The following is a 12,417-nucleotide window of genomic DNA, read 5'->3' as shown; positions in this document are numbered from 1 at the left end:
ACAGTTCATAGCCTTAAATCATAGGTGCCAAGGTTAGAAATAGGAGAAAGAAGTCTGTTAAATTTAAATAATTTAAATGATATTTTTAGAACAAAGAAGAAATAAGACGTGACAATGCTAATAGTTGACCTTATTTGAATGTAAAGCTATTTTTCAGAAACTTTTTTAGGTTATAAGCCTACTCCAAAAACCGCCAGCAGAGGGCTCCATGCTAGGTGCATTCTCTTCCCATCAGCGGCTCCCACATTTATCGTAAAATATTCTCTCTGAGGCTAAGAAAAGGAGGGTGTTATTAACTCTCCCGTCTGCTTTTATAAACCAATATAAATATAAGTGAAAGAGGAAAACACAAATATAATTATCTAGGATGTCTCCAGCAAGCCTCGACCTAGGGCGAGCGCGTGCGCGTCCTGAAAAGAAAACACGGGCACTTGGCAAGACGACAGGGAAAAAAAAGAAATAATGATAAAAACACATATTTTAGTCGTTTAATTTCCCTTCGAACCCAGAGTTTGGTTCTCCTATGCATTTGCATTTATTGAGTCCTTGTGGAATCTTTTCTTACATTACGTGGTTGGAGGTTAAAGCGAAATGCAACAGAAAGTTAAGGGCTAGAAAGCCGGCTCAAGTTAGAAAAATTTTCTCAGTGGAGCTTGAACTTTTATTTGTACACTTTTTTGAGGCGTTTGAACTTTTTTCATATACTGAAACAATCGTTTCTAAAAATAGTAGTTATAATAAGAATTCTCTTAGCAATAACAGGTTTTCAAGAACCAAAAGAAATTGCTGAAAAAAGATATTGAGCGAACGTGCAGGATTTGCATATACAAAATCCCGACAGAGGGCGCTGTTGCCCGTCCAATGACTTAGAGAAGGCGCCTAGAAAAAATTTCCCTTGCAATTTCTACGAATTTTTTGAATAATGTCCACGTTGAAAAATCGACTCGGGTTTTAATTATCGCTATGTATGTCTTTGGCTGTCTCTATATATGTGTGTATACATTTTAAATTTATGCATTATTCTTAATAAAACAAGATTGGTTATTTTCAATTTTCCTAAAATATTTATATACATTTTAACCAAATATTGTAAGACATTTCTAATTCTAAAAAATACCCACTATTAGCATAGAATAAAATTCGTATGCAAAATTTGAAATTATACATATATAAGGCTATAAAGTACTTATACCAATATATATTTTAATTGTTTTGTATATAAATTATCTCTCTCAGGGTTTTTTGGTTTATGCTTTAGAGTTTTTTGTGTTTTTTTTTTTCATCAATGAGATACCAAAAATCTGTTTAAAATCTGTCAAAATTGTTTGAAAAAAAATAATTTTTTTCAAATGCTTTTCATTTTAGGTAGAAATAATCTTTAGATTTAAAAGAGAGAGAGAGAGGAGATATTGATTTGAAAGGCAGAAGACAATTATTCCCATTAATAAAATCGCATCTAGAGAATCTGAATTTCCTAGTCTGTAATCTGTATCTTGCAAAATATTGATCTGGCACTGAATTTAGGTCCAGAAAAAGTGGAAGGGGAGAGTAAAACTCGTTTCAAGTACCACTACGACACAATAAAAGTAGGAAGAATGCCTTCCATGTCCAAAACAGCTCTGGGGGCAAAGGAAAAATATCTTTGCTCATGCTTCTCGCGGAAAATCTATATAGATTTTGTATAATTTAAGATATCAATATTTGAAGTAGAGAAAAGGAGGAAGGAAGGAAGGAAGGAAGGAAGGAAGGAAGGAAGGAAGGAAGGAAGGAAGGAAGGAAGGAAGGAAGGAAGGAAGGAAAGAGAAGGAGGGAAGGAGGGGAAGGAGGGAGGGAGGACGGGAAAGGCAACGCATAAAAATTAATACTGGAAATGGAAATGAACATAAGATTCATTTCCAGAGTTCCTTTTGAAGAGCCTTCTTTGTATGCCTTTCATTTAAAAAAATAAATTCAAAGTCTGCCGAATTGTCCATTCTGCACTGTATGAAGCATCCGCTGGCTTCAATCGGTCGATGTCCACCGCGGCTGTCCGGAGCCCTCTCCTGGAATCGTGCCCGTCCCTGTCCGCTCAGCACAGCGCTCAGCGGTCCTGAGATTTACGGACAATTACTCTTTGCAGATCCACTCTTATCAGGTTTAATAACTTCCAGCCCAAACTGCCCTGGTCCCTCCTCATTCCCTCCTGTCATTTCTTTTCTGCCCCAGGGGCAGAGATATTCCCCTGGACTCCCCTTCTGGCTGTGGGGACCCTTCTGCACCCTGAAAGGGAGTCGAGGAGGTGGGGAAAGGGGCAGGAGGTGAATAGTCACTTCGTGAGGAAAGTCAGAAACCCTGTGCCTCGGAGGGGGCCCATTTTCTAGGTTGGGTTAACTTTGTTCTCGTTGTTTACGTTGTCCTTTAGAAAGAAAAGCTATGCCAGTTACCTTACTACGAAAAAACACTCTCAATATAAACAAACAAAACCCCACAAATCCCAAAATATTTTTCACTACTGTCTTTAAAGAACATTCTGCTCAAAACTTCCAAAGGTTGAGGTGATCATGTCCTGATTTCCCATGATTAAAACCACTTAAAAGTTAGAGACAACAGATAGAAATATAAAATGTGCTGTCTCTGCAGAGAAGGCTCGCAGTCCCTCACTGTGTGGACGTGTGCATGTGCCTACGTCGCTCCCAACATCTGAAGGGGGGGGGGGGGGAGGCTTCATAAAATGGAGACTCCAGCCAAGAAAAGAAAAGCACATGGAATCTGTTGAAAATCCGTAAAAACAAGCCCTAAAACGACAACCGGTGCAGAATGAGGTGTAGGTATAGGAGCTAAGTTACCACTGTGTTGGGCAAAATGACCAGAAAATATTACAAATGGTCACCGTGGTGAGCTGGCTTTTTGTTCTGCAGTGACAGAGGTACAGTTTAGGGGGGAAAAAAAAGTTGTGTAGCCATCAACACAGAGATCACCCTTAAAAATCCTCAAATCCACCTTTCAAAATACTCTCCTGCTGAACACACATGAATAGGAGCTTTTGTGTTTAAAAATCTCAGGAACGGTCTCCTTTCTAAAAATCTAGAGAGAAAATGGGGGGCTCTTGGCCCCATGGTTTCTCGTTATGAATTTTAAAGACTTTTAGTTCGTGGCTACAATGATTCATCATTTTCAATATAGAGGTTTTTAAATGTGTATACTTCTATGAATCAGACGGGAACAACCATCTCTCCTTTAAATGCATGTTTAGAGTCTGTGGACTGTGCGTGACCTAGGGGCGCTTATATAACTAAATGTGGGTATCTGGGTGGAAATACGTGTTTATGATTTTTATAATATATATATATATGTCTGTGGCTTGCATCTAACTCCTGTGTGTGCAATAATGTTTTTTTTCTCTCTGCTGAGGCTTTACTTCTCCAGCCTATTGTTTGAGACAACAGATATAAGTTGCGCTGGGAGAGGAGCGTCGGATTTGGTGTGTATCCCCCATTTCCAATTATAGATGGATCATTACAGACAGCGGAGTCCTGAGAAGCCAGACAGCTGCTCCTCACATGAATGCACTCACCTCCTAGAGACCAGGCTGCCATCATGCTCTGGAAGCTGGTGGAGAACGTCAAGTACGAAGATATCTATGAGGTGAGCCCGCACCCCAGGCGCATCTTAAGGGTTTTGCAGATAGAGAATTTGAGCTTCCTGACACCCCAACTCATCTATCTATATATATATATTTTTTAAAAAAAGCTTATTTACTCACAGATTTCCGGGCGGTTTTCTCAGCTTTCTCTTAACTTTTAGAAAACCTGGCTCGGGGAGACTTCGCTCTTCTGGAAAAAGGACTCTAAGGTTGAAATCTGACTACTTTAGCTTAGAAGATTTTTCTTTTTTCTCTCTGTCTTTTATTTTTCTTTCTGTCTTCCTCGCCCTCCCCCCACCCTGAGACTGCGACGGGGAAAGGTGGGCAGAGGAAACCGAGCCTGCTGAATTCTCTCCTCGTTGGGAGTGCGGGAGAGAATCAGGTTTTCAAGCCTCATTGGTGACAGACTCGAGCTTCTATTTTTTATTTTCAATAAAATTTCTGAGATCGATAACGAATGGATCCCAGCCGAGGACGGACTATGAGAAGGAGGGAGGTAGACAGATGGGAGCCGAGAGAGCACAGACCCAGGAGCGGGCACGGTTTTCCCCCTCTTTTCTCGGGTTTTGCTTCTCTGGGGGTCAGAGTGTCCGAACAGCCCCACGTTTGGCCATTTTTAGCGAAATGTGCTGTTTGAGCGCGCACGGTTTTCCAGCGCGGCTCTCCCTCCGGCTGGAGAAGTTGTCCGCCAGCCCAGGCGCCCGCGGCCGGCGGGGTCGGGCGGCGCCCGCGATGCCCTCTCGGTCCCCCGCGCGGGCGGCGCGATGGCGGGGCGGCCACGCGGGGCGCAGCGCGCGCGGCGGGACGGGGCGGAACGGCCGGAGGCGGCCCGCGGAGCCTCGCCCCGGACGGGGATGGCCTCGGAGACCCCGAGTTAGGTGCGAGGGGAAGCGGGGGAGCGAAGACTCCGAGGAGGCCTCGAGGGAGGGAAGAAGGAGAGGCCCCCGGGGAGAGCGAAGGGCGCGGAGGAGTGAGGGGCCGGGCGGGTCGGGGCTGGAGACCGAGCGGCGAGTCTGCCCCGAGCGAGCGGCGGAGAGAGGCGGGACGCGGGAGGCGCAGAGCCCGGGCGGAGAGAGGCGGGACGCGGGCGAGTCTGCCCCGAGCCAGCGGCGGAGAGAGGCGGGACGCGGGACGCGCAGAGCCCCGGCGGCGAGCGCCGGCCGCGCGCGGAGGGACGGAGCTGGCGCAGCGGGACGCACAGAGGCTCCGCTCGGAGCCGCCCTGCGGACCCGGGAAGGGGCGCGCTCGGAGCGCACGCGGGCGCCGGCCGACGCCGCCGGCCCAGCCCCGCGGGACAGACGGGCTCGCCCGCTGCGCCCAGGCTCCCCCGGCTCTGCCCGGCCCTGAATCTGAATTTTGGGCTGTGTGTGTGTGTGTGTGTGTGTGTGTGTGTGTGTGTGTGTGCGCGTGTGAGAGAGAGAGAGAGAGAGAGAGAGGTCTGTCTTTCTGCAGATGAAGCTCGGGGTCCCCTTCCCTCTGTGGTTCTGTATTAACTGGAAGAAAAGCCGTGCCTCCGCCTTGTGGTGTTTGTTTCGGTTCGGCCTCCTCCTTTTCATTCTTTAACAAACGGGAGGAAGACGAAGTCGAAGAGGCTACAAAATAGCGTAAAAAGATTAAAGAAAAAGAAAAAAGAAAAAAGAAAGAAAGTGAGCGGCCGAAGTGGGCATGACACCGGCGGGCATGGGGCCACGCTGTAAACAGCTCGGAGTAGACGCAGAGGGGTGTCAGTGGGTTCTAAATCTAAGCCCTTAGAACTGGCTCTTTGATTAGGAAAAGTAAACTGGCTAAATGAGGAAGGAGGGAGGGCGAGAGATCGGGGAAGGGGTGGAGTGGAAGAGTGGAGAATAAAGAGGGAGGGAGACGGGGGAGAGGCAGAGAAGGAGACGGAATAATGTAGGCATTCCCAGCTGCCTGAATTTTCGGCTCAGAAACAGAGGAGAACCCGCAGCCTGGTTGAAGGAGCCTATTTAAGTCGGGAGGAAGGTTGAACTTTAACAGAAATGGCAGTCAAGCCAGTTGAACGGGTTCCTGAAATATCCGAAAAGGTTTTCTGTTGCCCCTGGCTTTGCCTGGAAATGATAAGTTTAGTGTACCTGAAGATTGATTGCACATATTTTAAATTGGGGTAAAAATCACAGACTGTGGGAGCATTCAAGAGGGGAAGACTACCCAAGGGAGGAAAAGCACCCCATCTCGCCTCGCTCTTTTTCATAAATAAGCAGAACCCCCCATATTCAGTGAAGGGCTGCCAACGTCACTGTAAACAACGGGGCCCACCGGTTTCTTCTTCTCCTCCAGATGAGGAGGCAACGCCTTTCTATTTTGTTTTCTAAGCTGCAGACAGGGCTCCCAGGGCGATCAGGGCTCCCCAGTAGGAAAGTCCCTCTCCAGGAACGAGGACACCCACGTTCTTCACGAGCCCCCCCGCCAGGCTCTCGCTCGCTCGCTGCCTTGTCCGCGGAAGCAGAGGCTGCTTTTACGCGCGTCCCCAGCTCAGTGAATCGAAGTTCTGCCTCTTTCCTGCTAAACTTTTTCCCCAGTCTGCCTTTGCCAGCCCCCTCGTCTGATTACATCTAGTAATTCTCCACTGAATGAACGTCATTTACAATAGTAGGGGAGCTCTGGGCTCGCTGCTGCTTCACGCTCCATTTGTCCTCCATTCTCCCTTTAAAGTACTCGTGTAATATTAATAGTCATGAATATCAATTATTATGAGGCGGTGTAGGCAAGCGGAGGGAGGAAGGGGCGCCGGAGCAGTCTGAGCCCAGCTCCGGGTGGAAGAGGACTGCTTCTGGAGCCCCGAAGAACCGGCGGAAGAAAGAAAAAAAAAAAAAAAGGCCAAAAAGACAGCGAGAGACGGAGGAACAGCTCTGTCTGTGTGTGACAGGCAGCGCCAATCTTGTTGGGGGGGGGGGACTTTTTTTTTTTTTTTTTTTTGATGGCTTCTCCTGGAAACACCTCAAGCTCGGCTACTGTGTCCAGCTCGTTTCTCTGCGGACTTCTTGATTTTTTTTTTTTAATCATTGTTTGATTTTGAGCAGTAACCAGGCTTTTTTTTCCAGATGTTAGTCCACACCTACTCATCCATGGTGAGTTCGGATTCACGTTGTGCCGGAATTGCATGCTCCCTCCTCTCCCCGTCTCCTTCCATCTCTCCGTCTCCGTGTGCGTGTCCGCGTCTCGCTCTCTCTGTCTCCGTCTTCCTTCCAGCGCCTTTGGCTTGGTCATTTAGCACCGTAATTGGACGAGGCTGCAGCTGCTTCTCTCTGCATTGTGTGCGCTCCCTCCGAGCTCCCTCAGTCAGCCGGGGAGGGGGAGGCCAGACAGAAAACTTTTCATTTGCCACTGCAGTTTGGAAATTTAGGTAATAACTATTTCTCCAAAAAAAGAACCATGGGGACTTGACCGTGGCATTTCCACCGAGGAGAGGAAAACGCTTAAACACCCCCCCCCCACACACACACACACACCTCCTTTCTTCACTTAGTTTATCCCTCCAGACAGGACCCCCAGTAACTTGTCAGGGCTTTTTCCTCACCCCCTTCCGACCTCAGGGCCTTCGCATTCACACCCTGGAGGGTAACAGCATTAGATACAGAAAAGCGACCTTAGACACAGCTCCTTCCATCCACAACTCAGTTGAACATGGGCTTAGACTAGGATTTTGAATGAGACCTATTCCAGTCAAACACTACTTAAATGAAGTTCTCTCGGGGAGGGAGGGGGCCGGAAACTCCGTCCAGGCCGGTTCTCGGAGCTCCTGGAATGGCCAGGCAGGGTGGGAGCCCCCCGACAGGACAGCCCAGTGGGTTGCCCGTGCGGGCAGAAGCTGGTTCTGAGCTGGAGGAACAGCACAGAAAACAGTGTGAAGTTTTACTTTATCATGCTTTGGAACTCTGGCAGAGTTAGAAAAAAATTGCTTAAAACACCCAGAAGAGCCAATCCCACGCGCAAGCCTGCTGTATTCCTAATTAAGGAATTCAGACTCGCCTTCCACACGCAGGTGTCCCCCTCGCCGTCTGCGCTGGCTTTGCACCCCCAACTGAAGGCTCGTGTCAGTTACGTGGGGGATTCTCCCCGTTTCCCCCCAAAGCCTTGCCTTGGGGGTTGCTGGAAATCATTTGCCCTGTAAGTCAACCTGGCAGTGTGAGTTGCAGGCTCCTGGCTTCCCCCGTCCCAGGAAGAACGTACTGAGGCCAGGCTGCTCCATTTGTCCTTGTAATATTTTTTCTTTTCCTTCTCTTCCTCTCTCTCTCTCCCTCTCTCCCTCTCTCCCCCCCTCTCTCTCTCCCTCTCTCTCTCCCTCTCTCTCTTCCTCTCCCTCTCTCCTTCTCTCCCTCTCTCCCTCTCTCTCTCCCTCTCTCCCTCTCTCCCTCTCTCCCTCTCTCCCTCTCTCCCTCTCTCCCTCTCTCTCTCCCTCTCTCCCTCTCTCTCTCCCTTTCTCTCTCCCTCTCCCTCTCTCCCTCTCTCCCTCTCTCCCTCTTTCCCTCCCTCTCTCCCTCCCTCTCCCTCTCGCCCTGTCTCCGCTCCCAGGACCGGCACGATGGCGTCCCGAGCCACAGCTCCAGGCTCTCCCAGCTGGGCTCGGTGTCCCAGGGCCCGTACTCGAGCGCCCCGCCGCTGTCCCACACGCCGTCGTCGGACTTCCAGCCGCCCTACTTCCCGCCGCCCTACCAGCCGCTCCCCTACCACCAGAGCCAGGACCCCTACTCCCACGTCAACGACCCCTACTCCCTGAACCCCCTGCACCAGCCCCAGCAGCACCCCTGGGGCCAGCGGCAGCGGCAAGAAGTGGGCTCGGAAGCCGGCTCCCTGCTGCCCCAGCCTCGGGCGGCCCTGCCCCAGCTCTCGGGCCTCGACCCCCGAAGGGACTACCACTCGGTCCGCAGGCCGGACGTGCTGCTGCACTCGGCGCACCACGGCCTGGACGCCGGCATGGGCGACAGCCTCTCGCTGCACGGCCTCGGCCACCCCGGAATGGAAGACGTCCAGGTAACCACAAACAAACGCAAAAAAAAAAACACAAAACCCAATAAATAAATAAATAGCGAGTGCTCCGAGCAGGGGGAGCAGCGGCGGTGAGCCAGCTCTGTCTTCTGTCTGGGAGGCAGTTTCCGTCTTTAAAGAATAGGACCTGGTGCTGTTCACGACATCCAGAACCATTTATGTGTGTAGGTACGTGTATGGCCCTATAGTGACTGTTTCTGGAGGTCCAATCATGAAAGGTAGAACCACTAGAAGTGAAATCATGAAGGAGAAAAATATATGTGTGGATTTGATCAATTAGGGTCCTCAGAATTAAGGCTAGATGTTGGTCTCGCCTTGGCTACCGGCTCCTTCCTGTTCTCTTGCGCTTTGGGTGAGCAGGCTGGGTCCCCTCTTCAGTGCACTGCCACCCCCCCCCCAGCACCTCCCATAACAGGCCCGACCTCGGGCCTTGGCAGGGGAGGCCCGGGTCGCCTCAGGGTCGGGGCTGCTGCGTGGAGGCGCAGGGCCCTCTGTAGGCCTCAGAGGTTCCTGCTGGATTCGCAAAGACTTTGTCAAGCATCACAGTTCACAATGGCTAGGGGGGAAATGTGCTATATTTGTCCAAGCCAGGTATTACTTTGAATGTCCTGTAAGCTGCAGAGCCCTTTTCCAGAATACTTGAGCTCTAGAGTCATCACCCAAGAAATGAAATATTTGTGGGAAGAGACACAGAAAGCCACAATGCTGTTTGGGAGCCCATGAGGACAACTACCATTTTAGAGATTCTTTCCACAGTTTGGTCCATTAAAGGGCTGTGGAGTAATATTCTCCACCTCCCTCTTCCGGCCTCCCCCACCCCCCCTATTAATGCTCACCACTCCTCAAAGCCATCATCCCAATTGAAAGGCGTCACGTGCTTATTTCTTAAAACAAAAGGCTCCAAACACTCCCCCTACTCCCTGCACTATCCCATCTGCAACCTGCACAATGGAGCCCGGTTTGGTTGCGAATACTTGACTAAACTAAACAAAGACACATCAGAGATGATTTCTCAGACCTGTCTGGGTGATTCTGAGCGGGGGCTCCTTTTGCTCCTTAGTTTAAATAGTCTTCAGAAAAGATAAATATGGTTGGAAGGTATTTAATTGACACTTTGGTCTCATTGGCATAGTTGTATACATTATGCATCATTCCAGACGTACCTCTGAAGCGAAGGAAAACACAATGGGAAAGGGAAAGAGGTGTGCAAGTCCTTCTTCTCTACTTTTATTTTTTAAAAATGTATTTTGAACAGTTAAAATATGGTGGCAGCATCGGATGCTGTCTTGCATAGGCTGTGATGGTTTATTGTTTGGAAGGAAATTCAGTTATTTATTATTTACAAAAATGACGGTGTCACCTGATCTGTGGCTGAATTTATCCAGAGTAATAGGAATGGCAGTTCTGTTGATTTAACCAAGCCTGACTGTCCCTGTCTAGAGAAAATCCTCATTTCAGAATACCATAGGAGAAAGGAAATATTTAATAGTTGTGGGTTGTTTCAATGCTTTGGGGTAATGTGTGTCTGGGGGGGAGAGTTTTTAAATTAACCTTTCTGAGTACGGTTCAAAGTGCTAGATAATGAAAGGGGATCAGCTCATCACCATTGCTGTTGGCAACGCTAACATTAGCTGTCACCCCCAACCTGCTGGCGGAGTGGCTCAGGTGACAAACATAGGAATTCTCCCAAAAGAGGTAATGGATTTATTTGGTTTTCGATTTTAAATATGTTTGTGTGTGTGTGTGTGTGTGTAATTGTGAGTTTTGAGTGTTTAGCCAAATAAAAAAGGGCGAGAAATAAAACAAGGTCAGGTCTGTGCCTTCGGGAGAACACCCTTGTCAAAGCGCGGCGAGAAACCCAACGGAAGAGGTGGGGGGAAGGTGCAGGCCCGGCCTCGCGTGCTGCCTGGCTCACCCCCTCTCGGCCCCGTTCTTTCCCTAAAAGCGTCCGTGCAGGTGGACCGGCCAAGTGGGGGGGCCTGTGGATGAGCTCAGTGCAGAGGGACGCAGGGAAGGCACCCCCGCGCCTTTCCCAGACTGGGATGATCTCACCTAGGTGTGCTTGACTGACACAGGGCAGGTGACAAAGACAGGGGAGAGGAGACAGACCTAGGACCACGCTCCCGGTTCCAGAGGGTCCACTTCCGACTTCGGAACCTGGAGCTCAGGGGCTCAAGAACAGGACCCGTCTGGGTTTCAACTTCCCCTGCAGCTAAGGAATGGGTTGGCTTGCCCGGGTCTTTAAAGGGGACCAGAGAGTGCCTTGGCCTACCTTAGTCACTTGTTTGATCTCAAGGGCCAGATGTGCGTTGTGGGTCCCCTGTACCCCCACCCTAGCCCGGACCAGGCAGATCCCGAGGGGGCTGCCCAGCGGTGGGCCTCACAAAGAGGGGTGCTCACCTGGCTGAGGGCTGAGGTGGGGGCTGCTGTGTGACACACACACACACACACACACACACACACACACACACGCCACCGCCCCAACCGTGAGAGAAAAGAAAGAGGAAAGCTAATTAACCAAATGCTTCTAATATTTTTTTAAATGAAACTATAAAACCCTGTCAATTTCTATTTCAATTTACTCACAGGGCCTATTAAACTGGCAAATCGCTGTTTGGGCTCTGGGAACGCTACATTTCAACCATTGTGTGTGGTGGGGGCGCGGGGGAAGGGACAGTGCTAACCATTCACAAAAACTGCATCAGAAAGAAAGAGGGACTGAGATGACACCGAGTTGGGAGTTTGTTTGGTTACCAGGAACACTTTTCTTCCAATCTTTGCTCTCTAATCTCTCAACACCTCTACCGCGCATGACTATAAATATATAAGGATGTTAAGTCAAACCTCCCAACACGCGCGTGCGCGCGCACGCACACACACACACACACACTCAAACACAACCTAGTGTCTTAAAGCAACCTCTGGTATCACTTTTAACTAAAGAAGTCTAGTAATTACGAGTCTGAGTTGTTTTTCTGCGCTTCCGCATGCAGTCCTAATTAAATCTTTACGATCCTCCCTGTGACGATTAAGCTCCAGCATGCTGCGTGAATATCCTGTACAAAAACCCAGCAGGCGGCCGTAATTAGATAGAAAATCAGACAAGAGCCTTCTCATTAACTACCACAACTACCCCACGTCGCTGATGAGGCGTATATCCATATTTACGTACCGACGTGGGGACGAGGTGTGGGGCGCACTGGTCCAGGCCGGTGAGATTGGGGTCTGCCCGCCCCCAGACTCAGGCCAATGTTTCTGTCCCGCGTGGACACGGCGCCACTAGAGACACGTGAGCATAGATAGCCGCGAATCCTGTGTTCGCGCGCGTGTGCGTGGTGGGATCTCGTGAGGAGTTTCGAAGAAGTGACATGAATACATTTCTTTAAAAGGCTTTTTCTTTTCTATTTCTTAAGATGTACAAGGAGCATGTTGCAACATGGAAAATGGTTCTTACTGAGAATAACAATTTTCTTCACCTTTCTGAGAACAGAAGCGTGACTATTAAAAACCAACAGAAACAAATGAACCTGCCCCCTCCATGATTAGATCATCTCGTTCCTACCAGGCCGCTTGTTTGGGGTAGACGGGTCGTCTCTCGTGATGAACACACATCTTGTCTGGGGCGCAGCCTGAGTGGGAGGGACGCGCTGTGCACACACCAGCTTCCCTCACGAACCCTTGGCGATGTACTGCTCTGTAGAGTGTGTGACAAACTTAGGTTTCTGTGGACCAGGGAAGCAGCTGTGCATTTCAGAGAGACCTATCATTTATTTTCATTGCGGGGGTAG

The 12,417-nt window shown here is 49.4% G+C and overlaps 1 protein-coding gene across 5 annotated transcripts in view; it reads left to right on the top strand.

Moving 5' to 3' along the window:
* The first annotated feature begins 2,848 nt into the window (after positions 1–2,848).
* Positions 2,849–12,417, top strand: part of TFAP2B (transcription factor AP-2 beta) — a 29,730-nt gene continuing 20,161 nt past the window's right edge. For 2 of the 5 annotated variants that reach the window (XM_066359220.1, XM_066359221.1), the window contains exons 1-4: positions 2,849–2,905; positions 3,488–3,624; positions 6,685–6,711; positions 8,156–8,614. In XM_066359220.1, the coding sequence (XP_066215317.1) occupies positions 3,544–3,624; positions 6,685–6,711; positions 8,156–8,614 (567 nt within the window). In that variant the 5' untranslated portion in view covers positions 2,849–2,905; positions 3,488–3,543. Of the gene's footprint in view, positions 2,906–3,209; positions 3,278–3,487; positions 3,625–4,447; positions 4,501–6,684; positions 6,712–8,155; positions 8,615–12,417 lie in introns of those variants that run through there. The other 3 variants (XM_066359219.1, XM_066359222.1, XM_066359224.1) reach the window with 3 other exon arrangements.

Source organism: Saccopteryx leptura, chromosome 1 (assembly GCF_036850995.1).
Source record: "Saccopteryx leptura isolate mSacLep1 chromosome 1, mSacLep1_pri_phased_curated, whole genome shotgun sequence".
Classification (NCBI taxonomy): domain Eukaryota; kingdom Metazoa; phylum Chordata; class Mammalia; order Chiroptera; family Emballonuridae; genus Saccopteryx; species Saccopteryx leptura.
The sequence above is the reverse complement of the archived record's forward strand: the minus strand, read 5'-3'. Positions and strand labels throughout refer to the sequence as shown.